This window comes from Oratosquilla oratoria, chromosome 7 (genome assembly GCF_046742065.1).
Source record: "Oratosquilla oratoria isolate Oo_2021 chromosome 7, ASM4674206v1, whole genome shotgun sequence".
Taxonomy (NCBI): Eukaryota; Metazoa; Arthropoda; class Malacostraca; order Stomatopoda; family Squillidae; genus Oratosquilla; species Oratosquilla oratoria.
The window spans coordinates 60,669,947-60,694,420 of NC_134783.1; the positions used below are offsets into that span (position 1 = coordinate 60,669,947).

At 42.6% G+C, this 24,474-nt stretch overlaps 1 protein-coding gene across 21 annotated transcripts in view; it reads left to right on the forward strand.

Annotated features, from left to right (window-relative positions):
* The window catches only part of LOC143027176 (F-actin-uncapping protein LRRC16A-like), a 165,291-nt gene that overhangs the window by 48,214 nt on the left and 92,603 nt on the right, over positions 1 to 24,474 (forward strand). For all 21 annotated transcript variants that reach the window (XR_012966577.1, XM_076188294.1, XM_076188299.1 and 18 more), the window contains exon 5: positions 23,844 to 23,977. Coding sequence is in view for 20 of the 21 variants with exons in the window: in XM_076188294.1 (XP_076044409.1) it covers positions 23,844 to 23,977 (134 nt within the window). In the remaining variant the exon portion in view is untranslated. The remainder of the gene's footprint in view (positions 1 to 23,843; positions 23,978 to 24,474) is intronic.

The following is a 24,474-nucleotide window of genomic DNA, read 5'->3' on the forward strand; positions in this document are numbered from 1 at the left end:
CGGGTTAAGCCCACTTAATTCGCCTTTCACGATCGACTTCTCGTTATATTCGCGGTTGAGGTGGTGGAGGAACACAATGCGGATTGAAGGCGGAAGGAGAACCGTTCGTTTTGCTTCCGGAGGGGTAGTTGGGGGGTCATGCACCGACCCAAGGTCACGCCGGGTCACGGGAAAGGTCAGAAAGTAGCTGGAGGGAGAGATGTGGTGAGTTGGTGTCTCGACTAAAGTTGACAAACGAGATCGCCTCTTGTGTCGTAATTGGACAGTTTACATGCGGGAAATGAGATGCCTCTTCGCAGAATCGCTTCCTTTTCCTTGTGCTTCTTGTTCTTCTTCTTCTTCTTCTTCTTCTTCTTCTTCTTCTTCTTCTTCTTCTTCTTCTTCTTCTTCTTCTTCTTCTTCTTCTTCTTCTTCTTCTTCTTCTTCTTCTTCTTCTTCTTCTTCTTCTTCTTCTTCTTCTTCTTCTTCTTCTTCTTCACACCTTCCTCCTCCCTTCCCTCGTTCATTTAACTTTACACTTCCTCCTCCTCCGATTTATTTCTCTCCATTTCCTCCTCCACGGGGACTAGGGTATCTTTACGTACTATCAATTCCTCTCCATTTGTGGAGGAGAATATTATTACGACTTCCGACAAACTTTCCCATCCCTTTTAATACGTAAAACTGACGGCATAAGTTTAATCTAGGCGAACGCCCCCGACCGGTTTGATTCCGGGATACTCCCGTGAATTTTTACATCGTTCTGAAGTAAAAAACTACATAGCTGTGAATCGGCAGGGACCCGTCGAACCCTGAAAGGTACAACGGCATCGCAAATCATCATGTGTCTTTGTGAATATGTAATCATTTCACTTGTTCTGTTTTTTTGTTTGGTGATTTTCTTCGTCTTTGTTCTGGTAGTAGCGATCAGGGTGGGGATTGAGGGTGTATATGCCCTGGGGCGGCGCATTTAGACGGGGTGTGTGGGGTAATTCTAGTCTGGACATGCCGCCCACAAGGCTGACAAAATAATTATAATAAAAAAGGTCAAAGGAGGCCTGAATATCTTACCGTAATATACGAATTTTGCTTTAGAATCAGCAGAATATGAAATTTTCCCCCCCATATCCTTGCTGCAACAGGGACAACATTTTTAAAACCTGTTTAACTATTCCGCAAGCCAGTAGCTATAATAGGCAGTAAGGGATGGTGGAGGTGGGAGATGGTGATGGGGGAAGGGGGGTGGGGGTCACTAAGAACCTTTCCCCCGGGGGGGACGGTACTTTGGGCGTGGCATGGGGGGAATGGGTGTGGAGGGAAGGATGAAGGCATGTGTTGAGGGGGGGGGGCACTGGCTCTCTCATAGAACGCGTCCCCTCACTCATTTTCACATGTTTCGTCGTATTTACACTTCAAACTAACTGGTTTATACGAGGTCTGTGATTGGGGTACTTTTCATATCACTCCCCAATCCCGAATCACTGACACTTCTGGTCAGTTTCTAATCGTGTCTCGGACTACGAGAAAAAGGGGTCTGAAGTCGCGCCGAGCACCGAGTGACCTTTGGCCTCGTTGCCAAAGGCCTATGGGAGGTACAACTTCACCTTGACTGAAGTGAATATGCTGCACGATACTAACAGATAACCCCCATGTATGGGAATTGGACATGGGTAATACACCAGAACCAGTACTCAAGACGGAGTAGTCACCAGGTGGTAAATAGAAAGATTAATAATGAATATTATATATCGTTGCAGCCATCATTATCATCGGTGGTTTAAAGTGCTCAGCACGGCGCAGACCCGCGTGGAAATTCAATGGGACCATTCGCAGTGAGCGATTTGATACCAGATACCGCCAGATTTTGTTATTCTTGCCGGAAAATAAATACTTTTTTTGGGAAAGTTTTATAAGCTTACTGAGGTGTATCGTTGTACATTATTGTGTCTGAAATTTAAGCAAATTAATTTCATGATTGCAAACGGCATATAGCATTGTTTGAGCCTCTATTTATAATTACAGATGATATTCGTAAAATAGCCTATAATTGTATCAAGCCAAGCAATTTGTCATTTTCTACCGACTTCAATGGACGTATACTGATATATACTTTCATTTGAATGCACCAAGCAATAGTAATGTATCGAAAATATAATTTTGCATCGAAAACTTAATTTTTTCGGTACGATTAACATTTGTCTTTCTCTTACTTTTTCTTGAATATGACGTGCAGTCTGCCACGGCACACGTAAAATTAGTCATATTTGTTTGAAAATAACTCCCAGCAGATCTAAGAGGCTATTGTTTACACAAACGTCGTTCACTTCGTACGTCCGCCACCACTGTTGTTATTTTTTTTTTATCTCGCTGATTATCTTCATATACAGGACGTGACAGTGATATCCATTATTTTTATTGCTCATAGTTGCTTCAGTAAAAATAATTCTAGCGCTAATAGGAATCTACGAGCCTGACTGCGAAAGGTCCCATTGGTGCCAGCGACGCCTATACTTTGCCAAGAAGTCCCACTACAGATGACAGAGATGATGTTAACGTCATTCTACCTCTCCCCGCCCCTCCGATGGTAAAGGGGCGGGGCTTAGTGTGGGGGGGAGGGGGAGGGGAGCATAACACGCCCGTCGTCGATGTCGTCGACGTCGTCCGTTATCTGGTAGTCGACAGCACTTTTGCTCGGTCCATCTGGTCGTGCGGGCGAGACGTGGCAATAGCGCATATCTTTATAATGAATTTTGATAATACGTCAAGGATATAAGATAATAGGAAAATTAGTGACGAGTGGAAGTGAAATGGGTGCATGTTTTGGCCGTCGTTGATGTCGTCGACGTCGTCCGTTATCTGGTAGTCGACAGGACTTTCGCTCGGTCCATCTGGTCGTGCGGGCGAGACGTGGCAATAGCGCATATCTTTATAATGAATTTTGATAATACGTCAAGGATATAAGATAATAGGAAAATTAGTGACGAGTGGAAGTGAAATGGGTGCATGTTTTGGCCACCGCCCTTACAAGGGTGGGGGGGGGGGCAATCCTATTGGTATACAGATAGAGATTATATCGTCAGAATCCAACGGTTTTTTCATTTAGGACAGTATCGTACTGGAGCTGTAGAAATTAAGAAGAAAAATATCAAGGAGGGTAGTAGAACGGAAGGATAATAGAACTCTTTGTTAGTTTATTATTGTCTAATGAAAATTAGTCTCCAATCGTAAAGGTATAACTGAGTGACTTGACTGGCAGGAATGTCACTAAATTCCTAAAAAATACTAAATACGTAGAAAATGCACTCAGGATGCGGGTGCAGTGTGTTAAACTGAATTGAACAAATTATACTGTTAGTTTTGAACAACCTTTGAGCACATCACACTTAGGGGGGAGACAAGGATTCTTTGTCATATACACCAGATCTCGATTACGCCATGGTGGTCCACGCAGTCTTGCCAACTGCAGTGTCTCCACTTGTAGAGTTCGTATACTTGTTTGTTTAAAGGAATCTAATTTAGATTTCGAATATTTGGAATTTTTTTCAGAAATCCAGAAAATTTTGGACACCAGAATAGCGTATTCTGAGATATGTATATCTTTTTTGTATTATTTTTTCTTCTTTTCATTTCAATTATAGATTTTCAGAATCGTGTCATGTTATGGTATATATTTGAAATGCTTTTCCGTTCCTGAGTAATGAATTTTCTAGGATTTTAGAGGCTCCCGGAAGAGAACATCTTTGCAGGTACTACAGTAACAATGGCAGAAGTCTGCCACCAGAGAGCTGTGGGAAGGATTTGTTATCAATAAAAAATGTACAGATGATAATTCCTCTAGTCGGGGATTGCTATACAATCAAATAATATCCAATATACGGAACGGAATCGCTTTCAGGGAAGATGTCAGAAAGTGCTATTAGCGATTTATTGAATTTCGGGACCTTATATTCCAAATATTGGAGATCTTATAGTGTAAATATTCACTGTAGTGAGCACTATACTTTTAAGTGAAGCGAATTTGATAGTTGCATTCCAGAGTACATCTTAGCATGGTGTCATTATCTGGTAATAAATGGCATAACATTATTCGAATTTCTTCCTTAAATATATATCGGACACATTTGAAATGCACCATTCATATAGAAAGGTGCCATTTGCTAACACAATTTGATTAACTTTACATATGTCGGCAACTGTCAATTTCATACATATAGCAAGATTGTCGTTATTTTTTTTTAATCTGGCTGTACCTCTACGCTCGATTGCATAGGGGAGGCTCCCCCACCCAGTCGTAGTTCATGGTTTCTTAATTCCCGCTAGTGGTACCAGTTTGCCTGAGGACTTTGGCGAGAGAACTCCGTATTTGGATATTTGATAGGGAGAAGCTGGTTTTCATGTATTGGTAAATGTAGATGTTTGTGTATGAATGGGGATGGAGAGAAAAAATCGTTTTTGGCCGTATATGAAGGTTCATCCTGGCGAAATGCAACAGGGAGCATTCGCCGTAGACGAACGAACTCTGCATGAGGGTGGGGGTGGGGGTGGGGGTGAGTATTGTGTTTAAATTAGCCCGTACACCAACCGTCCGACACGGGAAGCATTGAAGGGTGAGGATAGGAGGAGGAGGAGGAGAAGGACGATGATGATGAAGCGGTTGGGGATGAGGAGAAAGAAAAATAAAGGAAGAAAGTGAGAGGTGGTGGCGATAGAGGAAGGGGATTGAAGGAGGCAGGAAGGGATTTTGCCGATCAAGCTGGATGTGAGGCAGGATTTTAGACCCTCTTGGAATCGTTCCCAGGGGAACTCCCAGAGACAGTGCAAGATCACAAGGCGTCAACCAGAACAAAGTCTTTAAGTAGGGCACAAGGTCTTCGCGTTTTGCTGCTCTTTTTGGATCACATGAAGCTTCGTCACCCCAGACTTCGATAGGGTGACAATTCTTCATGTGGGCTATCCTGGGGTGACAATTCTTCATGTGGGCCATCCTGGGTTTACGGTTCTTCGGTTGTGGTTGATGACAATAAGCATAACCCTTGTTCAACCTAACGTAATCTTTATTCCACTGTTGATATTCTGCGTACTGGGGTGACAATTCTTCAGATTGGATCTCATGGGGTGACGATTCATCATGTGGGCGTTCAGGGGTGACAATTCTTCAGGTGTCGTAGTCGGAAGCGTGGTGGTTTGCCATTCGCTTAGTTGAGGGTTCGAATCTCGCACTCTTCTTCGGTTCTCAGCAGTGATTGCTACACCTGCGCCAAACAGTCCAGACGCATGACAGAGCATAGATGGCTGCATCGGTGTAGTTACGCGACTCCTTGCGTAGGTCCTCATTCTCTTCGCCTTCAGTCTACAGAAGTTGAATACGGTGCGCAGTCCACAAGTCTTAGAGAAAGGGTTAATTGACATAGGATTAACGGGTGAGAGGGTTTCTTTAGCACAGTGATTCTTAACCTAGGGGGTCGCGCCCCCCCCCCTAGGTAGGCCTAATGGATTTTCAGGGGAGGGGGCACGAGCCTCAGAAGAAGTATAAATTTTACCAGTCATGTGTTATTTTCTTGACAAGAAACGGGTTAGTAACGTAAAGATAAGTTTATGAGATAATGCGGAAGTATCGTCGTTACTAAGTCTTGTTTTCGAAAGTCTCCCCGGCATACCAGTTTTCCTATGTATTGACCCCCCCCCCTCCCTAAAAGGGTGGGGGTCTATAGATTCAAGGGGGGAGAGGCATGGAGGAAAAGAATAGTTCCTAGAGGGGGCGTGGTAGTAAAAACCACAGCCCTAGCAGTAGGTAGAATGAGGTTACATGCCGCGAGACGCAACGACAGTATCAAAGAAGCGTATGGAGAACACTCAAAGAGCGGACGACTCATCTGGGAATGTGGGAGGAGAGGGCCTGGAATGTGGAGGGGACGGGGGTGGAGTGGTGGTGGAGGAAGTTCCGCCGCGGGAGGGGCAGATGGACGATTCGTGGAGAAGCCAGGAGCTTGACATATCAGCAGGTTGCCGAGGTGTGTCGGGGCGTGAGATTGGATCCAGAGAGGAGGAGGACTGATCGAATGGTGTATGGGTGGGGCGGAGGACGTTAGGGGAGGTTGGAAGAGGGCAAGGACGGAACCGAAGGTCGTGGCGAAGGGCCTCAGTTTCCGCGTGGACTCTTCACAAGCTCTCCTCTTAGGGAGGTCGGGGTGTCTTGACGAAGCCCTCATCCATCCGTACAGCACACTCATGTCCCCCCCTCTCGTCGCTCTCTCTCTCTCTCTCTCTTTCTTTTTTTCTTCTTTCAATTCTGCCTTCCTTCCGTCTTTCCTTCCTTCGTTATTCGTTCTTCCCTCTTCTCTCTTGTCCCCTCACCAACTGTCTACTCTTTCCGTTATTTATCCTTTTCACTCGCCTCCTCCCCCTCTACCTCTTCGAGTATGTGTGTGCGCGCGCGCGTGAACTTCGGATGCATGTGGTCGCGTTTTCAAATGGACACTTGTACTGCCTTGTTTGCGGATGTGCGATTGGGTTGAATGAGTAATGAATGATGGAGAGAGTCTAGCACGATGGGGGGGGAGGGAGGAAAGCGAGTAGAATGAACAAGTGGCGTGTGAAATGGACATCTTGTGAGTGGATGAATAAGCGAGTAGAGTGAATGAATTATTATTTGTGAAGAGGATGTCTTTGCGGGCGTACCGTCGGGGTCTTAGGTGGGTGAGTCACTTCCCTCCTCCCCCTCCTCCGCCTCCCCTCCTCTCCTCCCCCTCCTCCTCCTCCCTCAGGCTTTCGTGTGAGCCCAAAGCCGGCCATCCCAAAACCAAAGGAACCACATGAAGAATCGTCACCCCCAGACTTCGACAGGGTGACAATTCTTGATGTGGGCCAATCTGGGTTTCCGATTCTTCGGTCGTATAAGTTGATGACAATAAGCATAACCCTCATTCAACCTAACTCAAACTAACCTAATCTAACCCGATCTTTATTCCACTGTTGATATTCGACGTTATTGGGGTGACAAATCATCAGGTGGGAACTCATGGGGTGACGATTCTTCATGCGGGCGTTCTGGGGTGAGAATTCTTCATGTGACCCCCGGTTTTCTTTGGGACAATTTAGGCCGATTGTTCAGATGTACCTGTTTGACGGGAGGGGGGGGGGCAGGCACCTTCGCTGCACACCGCGTTTCACAGAAATTAATGGAATGGCCTGGCGGCGGTAGGCAGAGCAAGGTTAGGGATTTTTCCTTTTGCTGGATTTCGCTAGGTTCTTTCGTCTCAGTGGTAGCTCCACTTCCGTACCTAAGTGAAGCGTGGCACCCACTAAGGCTGCGTTTACACCAAGCGAATCGAATCGGTTCAATTCATGAAGAATCAACACGATTCAAGAATCGTGTTGATTCGCCACACTTGTTTCAATGTAACCGTTCACACCGAGCGGATCGGCATGGTTTGAATCGACTCGAATCGCCTGGTGTAGACAGTTACATTAAAACTAGTGTGGCGAATCTCTTTCTTCATGAACTGAATCGATTTGATTCCCTTGGTGTAAACGCAGCCTAATACTGTTCTACACTCACTCCAGAGAATTATGGGCTGGTTCGGTGACCGTGGCAGGTTACCTAGAGGCTGCGGGTGTACTGCAAGAGGGAACCCGAATAACGGATTAAAGCTTTTACGAACAGACTGGCCCCTTTAGACTACAAAGGGTTACAAAGGCGGAGCATGCAGACAGGAGACCTTTTGGTCCCTAACTAGGTCGGATGCGAAAAATTATAATGATAAGAAAATATATTAATATAGATAATAGTAAATAAAATAAATAGGTGAAGTTAGATGATAAACAGGTAAATAGTAAATAATACATTGACATAACTAATGATAAATGATAAGCAAATAATAAATAGACAAATAATAACAAACAAATAATAAAATAAATGGCACGCATTACAGCATCTTAGGTGTTTATCTAAATGATTCTTAAAGCTTCGAACTGAACTACATTGCACTGCCTCTGCAGGAAGTTTATTTCATTCATTAACTACACGATTGGCGAAGTTGTTTCTACCCACTTCCAAATTAAATCTATTTCCTGACAGTTTGAGGCCAATATTTCTTGTCGGATTCTCATTCAATGAGATATTTTTGTCCCTTTTGATGTCAATTCCCTTTAGAATCTTAAAGACCTAAAGAATCTGGCCGTCGCGAGGACATTTTTATTCCCGTGACAATCCTCCAGTACAGAAAGAGATTTTTCATAAAAGTGGCAGTTGCCGACAAGACTGACGAGTTAAACACCATATGACTGACGAGTTAAACACCACATGAGGCTCCGTCCTCATATGGTGTTTTAACTCGTCAAAGAAAGAGATGAACACATTTCGTTTAAGAAGATCGTCTGGCGGTAACCTAGAACGTAAACACGTAGAGTACGTTATGGTTTTAAAGGGATTAAAACATTATGTTTACTTTTCTAACAGCCGGCTTAAAGGGCAAACCACACACCGGGCTCATTCATCATGGAAAGATAGATGAGAAACCAGGTCTTCAAGTTTTGGGGGAGATTTTACTTTGCCTCCTTAACCCTCTTGGGGGGGTGGGGTTTGATGTAGGCTCTGTCTGTGAGGAATCCTCTTTCGGGGTCTTGCAGACCTCTATCCTATCTCGTTCCAAAGAAGAGAGAAAAGCAAAATTTCGGAAAGAGATTCGAAATAAGGTTGAAGGAAAATCAGGTACTACCCCTCCTCCAAGTGGTACCCACGGGTCACGCCGAGTGACAGCGCGACCGTGACGAACAGTGCGTTCAGTCACCATCTCTTATACAAACAATAACTTGATTCCTCCAGCCAACAACCATAAATCCGTCGGCAATAGTGAGTAATAATGGGGACGATATGGTGATATCTGGAAGACTGTACGGCAGGCGATGTCGGCCTGGAAGCAGGGCCAGAGCCAGGAATCAAATTTGGGGATGGGGGGGGGGAGCTGCCTCTGTATTGTACCCCCACACACATATGTAATCATTGATAGTATTTGATATGCCTGTAATGGTAACTACAATTATATAGTTTATGTATATGTACACCATGTATCACAAATTCACCATAAACTTAGCTTATTTTTTGTAAGTTTTCCGGTGTAGTGTATTTATAATACTTTTGAGTAAAGTAAATTTGGGGAGCTAATTGGATTTTTTGGGGGGCTAAGCCCCAAGTAACTGAAAACTGTAGTAAACACACTGCCCCCTGACATCTAGCCACACAAATCAAGGATCCAAATTCACTGACACCATCAGACTTTGCACATCACTTCCCTAAAAACTACAACTGCCCATTCACAGGAGCAGAATATCGTGCTTCACCCTCAAATTGTTCCATGCTCAGATAACGCACACTATGGTATGATACGACACCTACAGCCCGCCACAGTATCTGTAACATTAAACCTCTTCAGCAGAATACGAACGAAATGTTTATTCCCCATCACCTGGAGACAAACCATCATCATTCCCTCCCCCGAAACAACTACCGCCCAGTTGCACTTGCTAGTCTCTGTAAACCCCTAGAAAAGTTAAAATTGCTTCGTTGCGACTCTTATGGAAAAGTGGGAAAGTTATTCTCTCGTATCACCTCTGTAAACAGGATTCAGAACTGACCTTAGTGTCAGGAAGATGGCGATGTGGGGCAGGGGTCTAGCTGGAAGGCAAACACTGGGGGAGTTGAAAGGTTTATTACAAGCGAAAGCCATGACTTAGGGCTTCGAAGTTTCTTTTGTAAATGTGCGGCCCGGGGACTGTGGCTTGAATGTGGCGATTCGCAAAGAAGATTTCGCCGAGAAGATTTCGCGGAGGAGAACGTCTGGTTTGCTCGGGGTGCGGAGGGGCATACTGGAAGCTCCAGGTGTCGAAGGGGAAACTGGAAGCTTCGGGTGCGTAGGGGGATACTGGAAGCTCCGGGTGTGGAGGGGGAGACTGGAAGCTATGGGTGCTTAGGGGGAGACTTGTGGCTTCGGTTACAGAGTAGACTGCTGCAAGGTCTAAATATACAGGTCAGACCGTTGGAATTCTGCGCAGCTTCTGACGTCATTTGGCTGAGTCCATTTTCTCTTTGTGATTCACTGAAGAAAACTGTGAAACGCCAAGGAAGACAGGAACTATAATATTTTATATATTATATATATATATATTGTATATCATATATATTATATATTCATATATATAGACAGGAACTATAATATTTTATATATATTTATATATATATTTTATATAATATTTGTCAGAATATAACTAATTGCGTGGAGCAGTGCGAGCGAAGGCAACGTCATTTTTGAACGACGGACCAGCTTCAACTGACAGCTATAGGACCCGCTAACCCCACTTTGAACAGCCAGGTGACGTTCACGGGCCCGCTGCGGCAACTCCCTCGAAATTCGGTCGGAAGTGGTTAGACCTTATATTCTTAGATCTTGGACTGCTGAGCGCGATGGCCACGCGTCGGCCGCTAGGCTCGATGTCGACGCGTCGGCAGCCGGGGAGCACTCACGTCAAACATGAGACAAACCCGTGTGCGTTTCTCGCTGTGTACGTATTACTGCCAGTCAACAGTTGCCAGATGTCGCTAGCCATTTATAGAATCGTCCTGTTTTCAAAAAAGGATGTGTTTGTTGGATAATCATTTCACTTTGTGTTAAATTAATAATTAACAATTAGACTCTATAGGTAACGTTTATTCTAGTTCTAGTTAGGTATATAATTTCAAATATGATAATGATGCCATAAGATAGCGCTGTGCAGGAATTTGCAAATAGAAGTACGTGTATCTGCAAACATATAGTCACGTGCTGGGAGGTTGGTACGATGCATTGCATGTAGCTAGATAATGTAGGCCCTTGTGGACACTTAGTTGTAAGCCGAGGTATTTAATATATACTATAATAAGGAGCAATGTGCCTCTGTGTATACTTCTTTCTGTGTGTGGTTGTGTACGTAATGTCTGACAAATAAGATACGCCGGAAAAAACGATCTTCTAGAAAAAGGGAAGATGAAAATAGTGTGATTCAAAACTTAAACATTAAAAAAGACTAGGTAATAAAATCCTTATATGTCATTTGCAGCAACTCCACTTCACTACGGGACTTAAATCTCGTGGGCAGCATTAGCTGCCAGCCGTACGACGTGTCGTAATAATACTCGCATCATAAAATATAGTCACCGCTTATATCTATCGTTCTCTCTTTCACCCGTGAATTTTGAAAACCACAGAGAATGTGATTAAGAGCAGATTAGGGAGAATGTAAAAACACAGGGGCGACTATAATAAATATAATCAAGACTCCGATATGGTAGCGTCGCGAATCCACTTGCTCCTCATGACGCCTACGTGTGCGGCACCGTATGGTAGGGGTTAAATACTTGATTTTAGATGTTTGATGTATGCAACCCACTTACTTTAGCCTTAGATTTGAGCGTAATTTTAATGTAAATTTTTAATAATAGGAATTCTTGTAATTAACAAATTCATAATTGTAATGATTATTTCCTAATTGTGTACAGGAACAAGGCACACAACGGTGCACAGCTGCTGTTGGTAATGGCTGACGTTTACAACAATTACCTTCGTCTACGGTTGTCAGATGTCCTCCTCAAAAAGGACAGTTCTTGCGAACCTTCCACCAGCACCATTCCAATGTGCGCTGTCACTCATGCTGGAGGAACAGTTTATACGGTTAAGTCAGCTTCACAAGAGGGCATTTGTTACAATGTGGACCTCTCAATCGGCATGTGCAGCTGCCTCTGTGGAAACACAGGTAGCGTTTGCAAACATCAATTAGCAGCGTCGCAGTACAGCGCAGTTCGCCTTCCACAACTATACGCCTGCACTGTTGCTGAAAAAGAAGTCTTGTATAAGGTGATATACGGCGACAAACCGATGCCGACATCGAATTTTTTAGATGGCTTATTTGCTGATACACCTGTTAATGCAGTATCTCATGGTAATAAAGAACCAGCTGCATGTGACGATGAGGAAGATGTAGCTGTCGTTATCGAGACCCCCGCAGAGACAACAAATGAAAATCAATCAATTGACACCAGCATTGATGAGTTCACAAGCATGATCAATAGAGAATTAAAGAGAACTAAAACCACCTGCATGCTCAGCTCCTTTGCGGTATTTGAACAGAGGCTGAAAGCCTGCAGAAATCCTGCGCAGGTTACTACTTTCCTTCTGACTGCAGGTTGCACTATTTTTAAGGCATCGGAGGCGGCAAAGACAAAAATTCCTCGTCAGCCAACGACCATTGCTAGGCGTCAGTTTGGCCAACCAAGAGGCAAAGCTGCCTTACTGAAAGGCAAGATAACAAAAAGGAAAAGGAATTTAGCCTTAAACATATTAAAAATGTACCAAATGCTAAAATACATTGATGTTTCCATATTACTGTTTCATTTCCTATACCTAACTTATTTCAAATCAATCACAAATAAATACTAACTAATAATTAATGAAAACAATTTAGCATGAGGCATTCAAATAAATGTTCTCTAGGTAATTGCCTTTATTTTAGAATACAGTTACATTTTTATTTATTATTTAGGAAGATTATGAAATACTAGTGTAAACGCCCCTGAAAATCACGGGATTCTGATTTCTCTTAACTTCCAAATAATTCCATCATTTATAGCTTGCTATTACAGTAATTTCATTTGCGTGTTATTCGATTTAGATCTCCTTTAACTATTTATTAATAAATCAAAATGCACATTTTTTCGAAATAAATTTATTATTTCGTTGCTTAGGCGATTACTTTTGATATAACATTTTCAATTGTTATATTTTAAACCAAAAGCGCATCCTAGTCACTCTCAAATGACATAAAAGGATTTTATTACCTAGTCTTTTTTAATGTTTAAGTTTTGAATCACACTATTTTCATCTTCCCTTTTTCTAGAAGATCGTTTTTTCCGGCGTATCTTATTTGTCAGACATTACGTACACAACCACACACAGAAAGAAGTATACACAGAGGCACATTGCTCCTTATTATAGTATATATTAAATACCTCGGCTTACAACTAAGTGTCCACAAGGGCCTACATTATCTAGCTACATGCAATGCATCGTACCAACCTCCCAGCACGTGACTATATGTTTGCAGATACACGTACTTCTATTTGCAAATTCCTGCACAGCGCTATCTTATGGCATCATTATCATATTTGAAATTATATACCTAACTAGAACTAGAATAAACGTTACCTATAGAGTCTAATTGTTAATTATTAATTTAACACAAAGTGAAATGATTATCCAACAAACACATCCTTTTTTGAAAACAGGACGATTCTATAAATGGCTAGCGACATCTGGCAACTGTTGACTGGCAGTAATACGTACACAGCGAGAAACGCACACGGGTTTGTCTCATGTTTGACGTGAGTGCAGCCGGGGAAGGTGGAGAGAAGTTCCAGGCCATAACTGCGGCTCCGGGGAGAAGGGAGAGGTGGAGATGATCCTCATTGAGCCCCGAGGCGGTCGACTATGGATTATAAACTACCTAGGACAGACCACTCGCTCGCACGGGATCGATTTTTTTTTTTTTTTTTTTTTTTTTTTTTTTTTTTTTTTGAGGTGAAGAATAGTCTGTAGGGAAATAAAATGGTAGTATTGTATAAAACGGGGCTATTTCTACTGAGCACGTTTAAGGAATATTTATTAAGGTTTTTATCGTGGCTCAGGAGACGCGGGAAGGAGACTTGGACATCGAGACTTGCATATAAATCAACCAAAAGTGGGGAAAGTGGTCGGGGATGCAGTTGTAGAGAAAGCTAAACACGGATTTTTTTTTTCTTTTTTTAGATGTAAACTGAAATAGGAAGATGAGAGAAAGTTAGAAATAAAGTGAATTTTAGTCGAAGAAAAAAAGCATGTGTGTATGTTTGTACATGTGGGCGTGATTGATCGTGGAAAATGTGTATATTTCCTACGAGAAATGAATCGGATTCACTTTCCGCGTGCAGTAATAAAAATCGATCCACCTACAACAAACCACCCGCTCTCGCGGGATCGGTTTTTTTGTGGGAGAGAAAGAGAAATTTGTTGGAAAACGAAAAAGATAGTTGTGTATAAAAGGAAGCTACTGCTACTGAGCGTTTTTTTAGGGATAATGAAGAGCTTGTGTCGTAGCTCAGGATGCATGGGCAGGAGACTCGGAGTTCGGGGTTTGCTTCATTATTGTGAGGAAATTTGTTTGGGGATATTTATTAACCAACATATCAACCAAGAACGTTAGGAGAGGAGTCAGAAGTTTAGTCCAAGGGACAGTCAAAAAGATGGAAATAGTTTTCGTGGTAGGTAAACTGAAATGAGAAGATGCAGTAGGGAAGTTAGAAATGAAAATGGATTTCAGCAGGAGAGAAAGAGTTTTTAGATGTTTGTGCGTGTGGTCGTGTTTTATGATTGAGATGCACTTGTGTGTGTGTGTGTGTGTGTGTGTGCCATGCAGAGGGGTTGTTGCCTCTATATGGGTGACTCAGGCGCATTGCGTCAACCCTACATGAGTATATCCGTAAGCTAGAGTCGAGGGGGGCTTGGCCAGGTCACGTCCTGCGCGCTGATTGGCCGCCGTTGTTGTGCTCTGAGCCGTAACTTTACCTTCAGCTGGTGGATCGCTACGTTCGGGTACGCAAGCAAGCTCGTGTGCCGATTGGCTGAAAGTGAGCCGCCTTGAACCGGAGCGCGCGCGGGAGCGAGGACAACTGCCATCCTGTCATCTCCCTCTTCGATGCCTGTCGTGCTCGGAAGAGAGAAGGCAGGGAGTAGCGGGGTGTGAATTAGACTCATTTTCGTAGGATATATACATATTACACGAAAACTACGTCCATATGTACAAACATTTGCACGGTTTTTGTTTTTTTTAACTAAAATTCGCTTTCTAACTCTACTACATCACATTTTAGTTTACCTCTAACTAAAAGAAATTCCGTGCTTCTACCTTCCTTTACAGTTATGTCTCCGACCATTTTCGCAGCTTTTGGTTGGTATAGATGCAAGCCACTTGTGCCACATGCCTCCTGAGTCACGATACGAATCCTTATGAAACCCTCAAAAGTGCCCGGCGGCAGTAACAGCCTTTTATACACAACAATCGTTTAATTTTCCTATACCCTCCTCCTCCTCTCTCTCTCTCTCTCTCTCTCTCTCTCTCTCTCTCTCTCTCTCTCTCTCTCTCTCTCTCTCTCTCTCTCTCCCTCTCCTCTCTCTCTCTCTCTCTCTCTCTCCCTCTCTCTCTCTCTCTCTCCCTCCCTCTCCCTCTCCCCTCTCTCTCTCTCTCTCTCTCTCTCTCTCTCTCTCTCTCTCTCTCTCTCTCTCTCTCTCTCTCTCTCTCTCTCTCTCTCTCTCCCTCTCTTCTCTCTCTCTCTCTCTCTCTCTCTCTCTCTCTCTCTCTCTCTCTCTCTCTCTCTCTCTCTCTCTCTCTCTCTCTCTCTCTCTATTTCTCTCCCCCTCTTCCCCCCTCTCTCTCAAAAAATAAATAGATAAAAAAAGGGGGGGTCTATCCATAAATGCCTAACACGTGGCATTACAGACATCCTAGTACAAACAGAAACAATGACCGCACTCCATTTGTCTACAGACATGCCCAGGTTCTAAGTTTTATTCGCAAAAACTCACGGCAGTCTAGAAATGATGGATCCGCGAATTTTTTTTTACTTCCTAGGATTTCGAGGGGTTATGCCCATCTCCATATAAGAACATAAGAACGAAGGAGACTGCAAGAGACCATAAGGCCTACACTAGGCAGCTCCGTATCCATCACCACCTGTCATCCCCATCCATAAAGTTGTCTAATAGTTTCTTAAAACAACTGATACTTTCAGCGTTTAGTACAATGTTACCCAGTTTATTCCATTCGTCGACCACCCTATTAGTAAACCAATTCTTGCCTATTTCCTTTTTTAATCTAAATTTGTCCAGTTTATAACCATTACTGCGAGTCCTGCCCTGTTGTTTTAACATGGTGACCTTGTTTGCATCACCCTTGTTAAAGCCTTTGATCCACTTGAACACCTCCATATCCCGAGTATGCACAGGAACAACTGTCCTCGCCACATACCAACAAGAAGAATTTCATCAAGAAAGCGTCCTCGGCTTTTCATTCCACCCTAGCTATAGATGGCATGATAATAATACATACATACATGCATACATACATACATACATACATCAATGCTTCTTTCCCCCTTACACAGGAGGTAGCCAAAAGACAAAGGCATAGAAACCATAATGATAGTAATGATAATAATAATAGTAATAATAATAATAATAATAATGGTAATGATTATAGTAAAAAAGGAAAAATGCTAGATGGCATGTCGGCGACTTAGTCTTATATCTGCTTTGGAACCCATCGTAACCATAGTAACCGCATTTTAAAAAATGATTTAATTCGAGTGCACCAATGTGTAAAAAGACCATGGATTTAATTTGTCCACCTCAAAATCAGTCACCATACACTTCTGTGGACGATGGGTCTGCAATATTCGGTAAACCCTCGATATAACGGATCTCGTTATAACGGATCTCGATATAACGGATCTCGATATACCGGGTATCGGGAATAACGGACAAAAAATCTGACCGGACATACCCTCGCTATAACGGATTTTCATCAGTCATTGCGAGGGATCCTCGGTTATAATGGATCTTCGGATATAACGACAGACCCGTTATGTTGAGGGTTTAATGTAATTTCTAATACCGGACAGATTTCGGAATATAACAGATCTAACCGGCATTACCATCGGATATAAGGGATCCTCGGTTATAACGGATCTGCGGATATAACGACAGACCCCTGACCCCATATCGTCCGTTAAATCGAGGGTTGACTGTACGCCATCAATGCAACTAAGAAACGCTCCCAGTGGTAGAGCAAAACGACATCTGGGCCTGATTTTCGACAACAAACTCGCCTAAACTCTCCACCTAAACTAAAGGCTTCCTACCTCCTAGCTTGTAATTTCTTGGAACTATTGTCCCGCACAATATGAGGAGGAGACCATCCGGCTCTCATACTGAGCAAGCTTGAGTATGGATGTCAAACCTACTTCTATGTTATACACACAGCTCTTCGAATGCTAAATAGGGCCTACAGTACACCTCAGCACAGGTCCCGCTCGCATTACTCTACAAAATAATAAATAAATAGATAAATGTAGAAAATGGATACTCCTTTCCTGGATAACCATCGCACATTTGACACCACTAAAACATTTTACAGCACCAGAAACACCCTTACCATTAGTCTACCACGCTAGTGAAACAGGATGTACATGTCAAGAATTCAGCAAATATTTGTATAATGCCCATGAATACTGTATAAAGAATAGCAGACTTGCTAACTACGCTGGAAATTGCCGATAAAATGCCACAACAACGCTTAACCTGGCTTGTTCCAGTACACTCCTGCCACTTATTTAAAAAAAAAAAAAAAATCTGATCGTCAAGAATATCTACCCCCATGTCTACCCATCCAACATATATCAATATCACAACACCAGTGTGTGTGTGTGTGTGTGTGTGTGTAAATAAATATATGTACTATGTGTGTGTAGTGTGTACACACACATACGCACACGACCAGTGGAGCAGTTGGTAGAATTCTCGGCTGCCATTATGGCGGTCCGGTTTCGAATCCCACACAGGGCTGAAATAATTTCACTATCGCTGCGCTGTGAGTCGTTACTCCAACTCGTGGGTGGCGAGTTGGGTGTGTGTGTGCCTGTGAGGTCACAACATTACCCACAGATCGGTCACACGAGTTCTGAGCTCTCTTCGGAGAGGAAAATAGCTGTTGGTCACGAGTCCAACACGTGATCCAAGACCATGGTGGTGAAACACACACACACACACACATTAAAAAAAACGATGCTGAGAGATACAAAGACGGGTCACCACGAGCATAGCTCCTTTCCCGTATAATACATCTAGGTAAATACACACGTACGTACATTCGCTAGCCCAGTGGGTTACGTAGTAGCGTCTCCAACAGAAACAAGACCTGTATCTGTCAACTGCCGCCACCGTCTCTGTCTTCACTCCCGAGCCCGGCCTCGTAGGAGGTCCTGAACAGCTCGAACATGAACCCAGAAGAGACGGCGAGTCCACGGCAGGCCACTGCAGTGACGCTACCTCGGGATTACAGGAAGAATTGTCACCCCAGAACGCCCACATGAGCGGGTTGTCACCCCATGATATCCCACATGAAGAATCGTCACCCCATGAGATCCCACCTGAAGAATTGTCACCCCAGGAGGCCGAATATCAGTAGTGGAATAAAGATTACGTTAGGTTAGGTTGAATGAGGGATATGCTGACTGTCACCAACTTATACTCGTACAAGTACAAGTATAAGCCCACATAAACCCAGGATGGCCCGCTTGAAGAATTGTCACCCTAGGGTAGCCCACATGAAGAATTGTCACCCTAGGATAGCCCACATGAATAAATGTCACCCTAGGATAGCCCACATAAAGAATTGTCACCCTAGGATAGGCCACGTGAAGAATTGTCACCCTAGGCTAGCCCATGCGAAGAAATGTCACCACCCTAGGATAGCCCACATGAAGAGTTGTCACTCTAGGATGGCCCACATGCAGAATTGTCACCCTGCCGAGTTCTGGGGTGACGATGCTTCATGTGATCCGATACTCGGAGGAAGTTGAGGTCACCTCAAGTATAAGGTTAACAGCGGTTGGGGCCGCCATTATTGAGAGTGGATGCTTTTCTTAACCTCTGCTCCGTGGCTAGGATTCGATCTCGCGCCCGAAATCCCTACGCGCCCCATAGCGGGCCACGATTTTTCTTCTTGGGCTCATTTTCCGCACCTGCTTTCCAGTCGGACCAATCAGGGCTTTTGTTGTTATTTCGCATTGACAACGTCGTCGGCAAAGGTGCACGTGCATCTGTTGATAACGCCAGTCTCTCGGATTGGCTTTATTGGCAATTAAATACACAGATATACAAATACAACGTTTAAAATTGCAAGGATAACACTAAAAACATATACGTGGTAAATAGAGCCGTTTTATAGGTTTTAGTGAAAAATAAAAAATGCTGGCGGGCTCCCTTCTGCCATTCTATTCGTCTTTTATGTTATCCACAAATTCACTCCCCCTTCACCCTATATGGTCTTAAATTACCCTAGAAACAGTATTCAGTTTTAATTCACTCCCACTGTCCAGAGCCTTTACATGCAGAAGTGCCCCCCCCCCTCTTCCTCCATCTCCACCATCCCTTACTGCCAGTTTTAGCTAATGGCTTGCGAAATAATTAAACATATTTAAAAAATGTAATTTAATGTCCCTAATGCAGAAAGAATAAGGGGAAAAAATATTTTATATTATGTTGATTCTAACGCAAAATTCGTATATTATGGGAAGATATTCAGGGCTTCTTTTGACCTTTTTTGTTATAAATATTTTGTCATTCTTGTGGACGGCATGTCTAGACTAGAATTGCGCCCCCCACCAAAAAAAAAAAAAAAAAAAAAAAAAAAAAAAAAATGTGCCGCCCCAGGGCATTTGCCCCCGCCCACCAATGTGAGGGTCCTGCACTGGTCCACAAAATTAATTCATGGATCATGCAAACCTACCCGCTTCAAATCTTTATCCTTCAGTGAGGGGCAATCTCATGGAGGCACAACCGGCAATGAACAAGTTGAGGTTCTCAAAAGGCGACGTTCACCTTTTTTCGGTTCCTCCACTGACAGTAAGTTACCAACTCTTGAATCAGCAACGCCCAACAGATCATATAGAATTGATCAAATCCAACATACATCAATGGCGGGTCATCAACGTAACAGACGTTTTGAAGCAATATTAGTGCGATTAAGAACAGGATACAAGTGCCTCGCTAATGGCATCACATGACAAGAATGATTCAACCATTTGTCATTGTAAGGTTTCCTTCATCGCGCTTATTGCTAGACTGCCCGGTTTACCGTGCAACAACTACAGACTGTCACTTGCTGCCTGAAACAGCAACGACTCCACCAAATTCAGGACGACAAAACACCAAATACTTTTCAGCATCGCTCGACAACTTCCCCACAGGAAACAGGACTTTCGACAAACTAAACCAACAAATATAAGATAACGCACGACGCTGGCGTGGTCCTTCACGAAAGTTAGAAGCGCTGGTAAACAGCAGTCCATAACAACCACCCACACCCCTCTTGTACAGTTAAATGTGCAAACGCAACTCCTCAGATGAAATAAAAAAAATGTTCTCTTTAGGTGACGCAGGACCCGGGGTTTGTCATCATCGGGGGTTATACATCGTACACTTTGTGTTAAAGCTGACCCATCCGGCTGTGGTTCTCTTTGCTCGTTTTCCTACTTACCGCGGGTAAATATTGATCGACATCGACTTCGGGTGAAGTGGGATACCCAAGATCCCGTGGGATCGGTCAGGCGAGCCAGGCCACCTGCTGAGGGGATTTCGTGGTCCCGAGGACGACGTGAGGTGGAAGAGAACGAATTGTAGGCTTTTTTTTTTTTTACGCAGACGATTTTATTAAGCTGTGGAGATGCCCTTGGTTCATAAAACCTTGAGGCTGTCGCCTGTAGGATTTCGAATAATTTCTGATAACAGGACTTTGTATTTTTTCATTTTACTGACGACAAACTTTCATTCAACGTAGCTTGCAGTGTCTGTGTGTGTGTTTGACACTAGGTAGTTAGATTGAGCCGACTGACAACAGGATTTGGTGTTGTTTTGGATGTAGCTGGTTGATAAAATAGTAACACGAAATGAAAGTGTAAATTTAAATATTTCCGCTGCGGAGGGGCTTTTTCCCGTCAAGTGAAAAAAGATGGCTTGGTGGTAGTTTGAAAAAGTACCGAATTCATACAAACGGCGAAAGGATCGAAGTAAACACAGCGGAGGACGTACGGAAATCCTGACCCGTAAAAAAAAAAAAACTAAATTAATCGATTTGTTCATCTTTAATAGGCAATCAAACTTTTTGGAAAAGGTGCAGGAAAAGCAGAATAACGGTTCTCCATGAAAACTAGCGTTAGGATCCAAAGTGACCAAAGCTGTACCGTTTCACCATAAAATTAAAGAAATGTGAAGTTGGATGTAAACAAATGAACTACGATGTAGTGCGTGTGAATATCGATTTATAAAACTTAAACGTAGATTTGAAATAACCCGAACATCAGTTAACAAGATATACATTCGTAGACATGTACCAAAAGGTCTTTTCCTCCTTAAAAGAGGTGATAGAGTCCAAATAGCCAACCGCTTTGACCCACATATTTGTTCCCCTTCCACAGTTTGAGCAAGATGCTGTGTAACAAGACCGCACGTCAACAACAAATATATGAAATTCGTACGAGATGAAAACTTGTTTAAATATTCACTAACTGACAGTAATATGTGACCTTTTATTGATTCATATTTATTTTTTGTTTATTTTTAGAATGAAAAGGGTTAACAGCGCTCTATATTTTTATATGTCGGGACTTCGGAATTTCTAAATTTTGGATTTAGTACGAGGGATAACTACAAGCACACAAACAATACGCAGAAGTTGTGAAAACTGCAAACGCATTATAGACAGGTATCATTACTCGGGTGAAATATTTAAACTCCGAACTTCAGAAATTCCAGATGTTGATAATTATACGTTGACATTCCAAATTAGAAAAAAATAATTTGAGTGTTTCTAGATTTTTTCAACCACTTAAAATATGTGTTTAAGTAATTTTTTAATGTTAATATAATTAATCTAATGCGAATTTTGTTTTGAATTTATATTCATTTTAAATGTAAGTTCATCTGTTTTAATACGGCATATACATTTTACATTATAATTCTCTTGGCTTAATTTGAACTTCGGAGTTTATTATTTGATGCTGAATTATTTTAGATATAAAATCCATTTTTGAATTAGCTTTCACATAAATTGAATTACATTTCCCTCATTTTCATTTGAAATTCAGGTTTTATTAAATGAATGTGAAAAAAGCTAGCAAACGGAAATATCAGGTACCATCCATCATCAAACACGACTGATAGTTATGTCAACCGTAATTACAATTTTTGGCGGGCGTTGACGCACCCACGAGGGATAACTAACCAACCAAATACATAAAGATAGAAAGAAATAAACGTAAATGTTAAGACTTAAGGTAGGAAAGGAAGATGCACCACGTAGGTTGGGATCGACGTGAAGCCCGTTTGGTGTTCGAGGAAGGGTTCTCTTCCTCACTCCCCCTCTCTCTCTGTATTTATTTATTTTATTTTTATTTTGGCCGTACACTGAGCAAGTGGTCCCCGCCCGCATGGAACAATTATCGGCCCGCGTTATCAGTATTAGAAAGTCACGTCGAGGTCACCGACTTTGCCCTATATTCTAGCCAGTAGAAGTAATTGGCAGCTGTTGGATTCGAACGCGGGTCCGCGATGCACGAAGCACGATCGAAAACATCACGTTACTTGGCACACTACATTATCGATGCACTCTTTTTGATAAAAGGAGACTTGGGGAACATTATGTACTTTGTGGATAAGGTAAACTTTGAATTGTCTTTATTGACATTGAAAAATCATGGGAAAACATGCTGACGAGACCATTTGACAACCCACGATGGAAGAGGTGAAGGTGACGCCCACAGAATTCATGACTAGGGCAAGTTGAACGGTGGTCTTGGCGTACTTGGTTAGCGTCCTTGCTTTGTGGTAATGAATAACACAACCTAGAGTTTGAGTGAGTGAGTGTGTGTGTGTGTGTGTATGTATTCACATTGGTCTTTGGATCACGTGTTGGACTCGTGATCGACAGCTAATTCCCTCCCGGAAGAGAGCTCAGAGCTCGTATGACCGATCTATGGGTAATGCTATGACCTTTCACACACACACACCCAACTCCCCGCCCACGAGAGTCAGAGTAACGACCCGAAGCACAGCGATACCGAAAAAATTTCGGCCCTGGGCAGGATTCGAACCAGGTACTGCGAGCACCACCGTACTTCCCAGTCCAGTGCTCTACCAACTGCGCCACCGAGTCGTGTGTGTGTGTGTGTGTGTGTGTGTGTGTGTGTGTGTGTGTGTGTGTGTGTGTGTGTGTGTGTGTGTGTGTGTGTGTGTGTGTGTGTGTGTGTGTGTGTGTGTTTGTGTTTGTGTTTGTTTACCTAGTTGTATTTTATGGGAAGGGGAGCTATGCTTGTGGTGTCCTGTCTTCATATCTCATTTTATCTAAACTATTTTTGAATTCATGTATTGTTTTTGCACACACCACCTTCTCATCTAACTTGTTCCAATTGTCTATTACTCTGTGAGGAAAGCTGTTCTTTTTCAGATCTCTTCTATAGCTGTCTTTCTTGATTTTCTTTCCGTGCCCTCTTGTATTTCTATCATCCCATTTTATCAGATTCTCTCTATCAATAATTTCTATGCCTTTCATGATTCTGTAAATATGTGTGTGTGTGTGTGTGTGTTTACCTAGTTGTATTTTACAGGAAGAGAGCTGTGCTCGTAGTGACCACTTTTGTATCTTTCAGTATCCAGTTTGATCTTAAATTCTTGTATAGTTTTTACACTCACTGTTTCTTCATTCAGTTTAAGTTTCTTTTCATGTCCTCTTGTGTGTGTGTGTGTGTGTGTGTAATTTGTTGCAAACTGAAACATGAAAATAAGGCAAATATTGTATGATACAATTTATTTGGAAATTAATGGACACCAGATATTTCTGCAAACACTGGGAGCTAATTTCACAGTAAACAAGTGAGCAGTGGCTTTTGGCATTACAGTATGCTAACAACTTTTCATTCTTGAATGTTAATGTTATAAACACTGAAGATAATTTTTTTCTTTTCATTGCAGCTATGTCTGACGGTGTGTGATCGCGTGTACACATACTACACAACCAATGATGAACAGAGCAGTCATGAGGTCGACACGATGGTCCTTAACCTCGGAACAGCCCTCAAGAACATATTCCCTGCGGCCCCTCTCACGTAAGAAACAGATGCCAACCCTTTACCAGCTAGACTGTTAGAGTTTCCATTGAGGTCACACAGATTCTGTGTATTTACCTAGTTGTATTATATGGGAAGGGGAGCTATGCTTGTGGTGACCTGTTTTTGTATCTCGCAAGATCAAGTTTATTCTTAAATCCTTGTATTGTGTTTGCACACACTATTTTTTCATCCAATTTGTTCCATATATCTATCACTGTGTGGGAAGCTGTTTTTTTTTTTTTCAGTTCTCTTCTGTAGTTATCCTTTTTAAGTTTCTTTGCATGTGTGTGTGTGTCTCCATGGTGTTTACATGATTGTGTGCGTATGTGTAGTATATAGGAAAGATGCAACGCTTGTTGGGTCCAGCCTCCTATTTTCTAATTTTCTAACATACCTAGACTCAGATTCATGTACAGTTCCAACTTAATCTATATCTTTTATTTCCAGTTATAATACTTAGATTTGAACTCTTAAAGCTCTCCCGTCTTTAATTG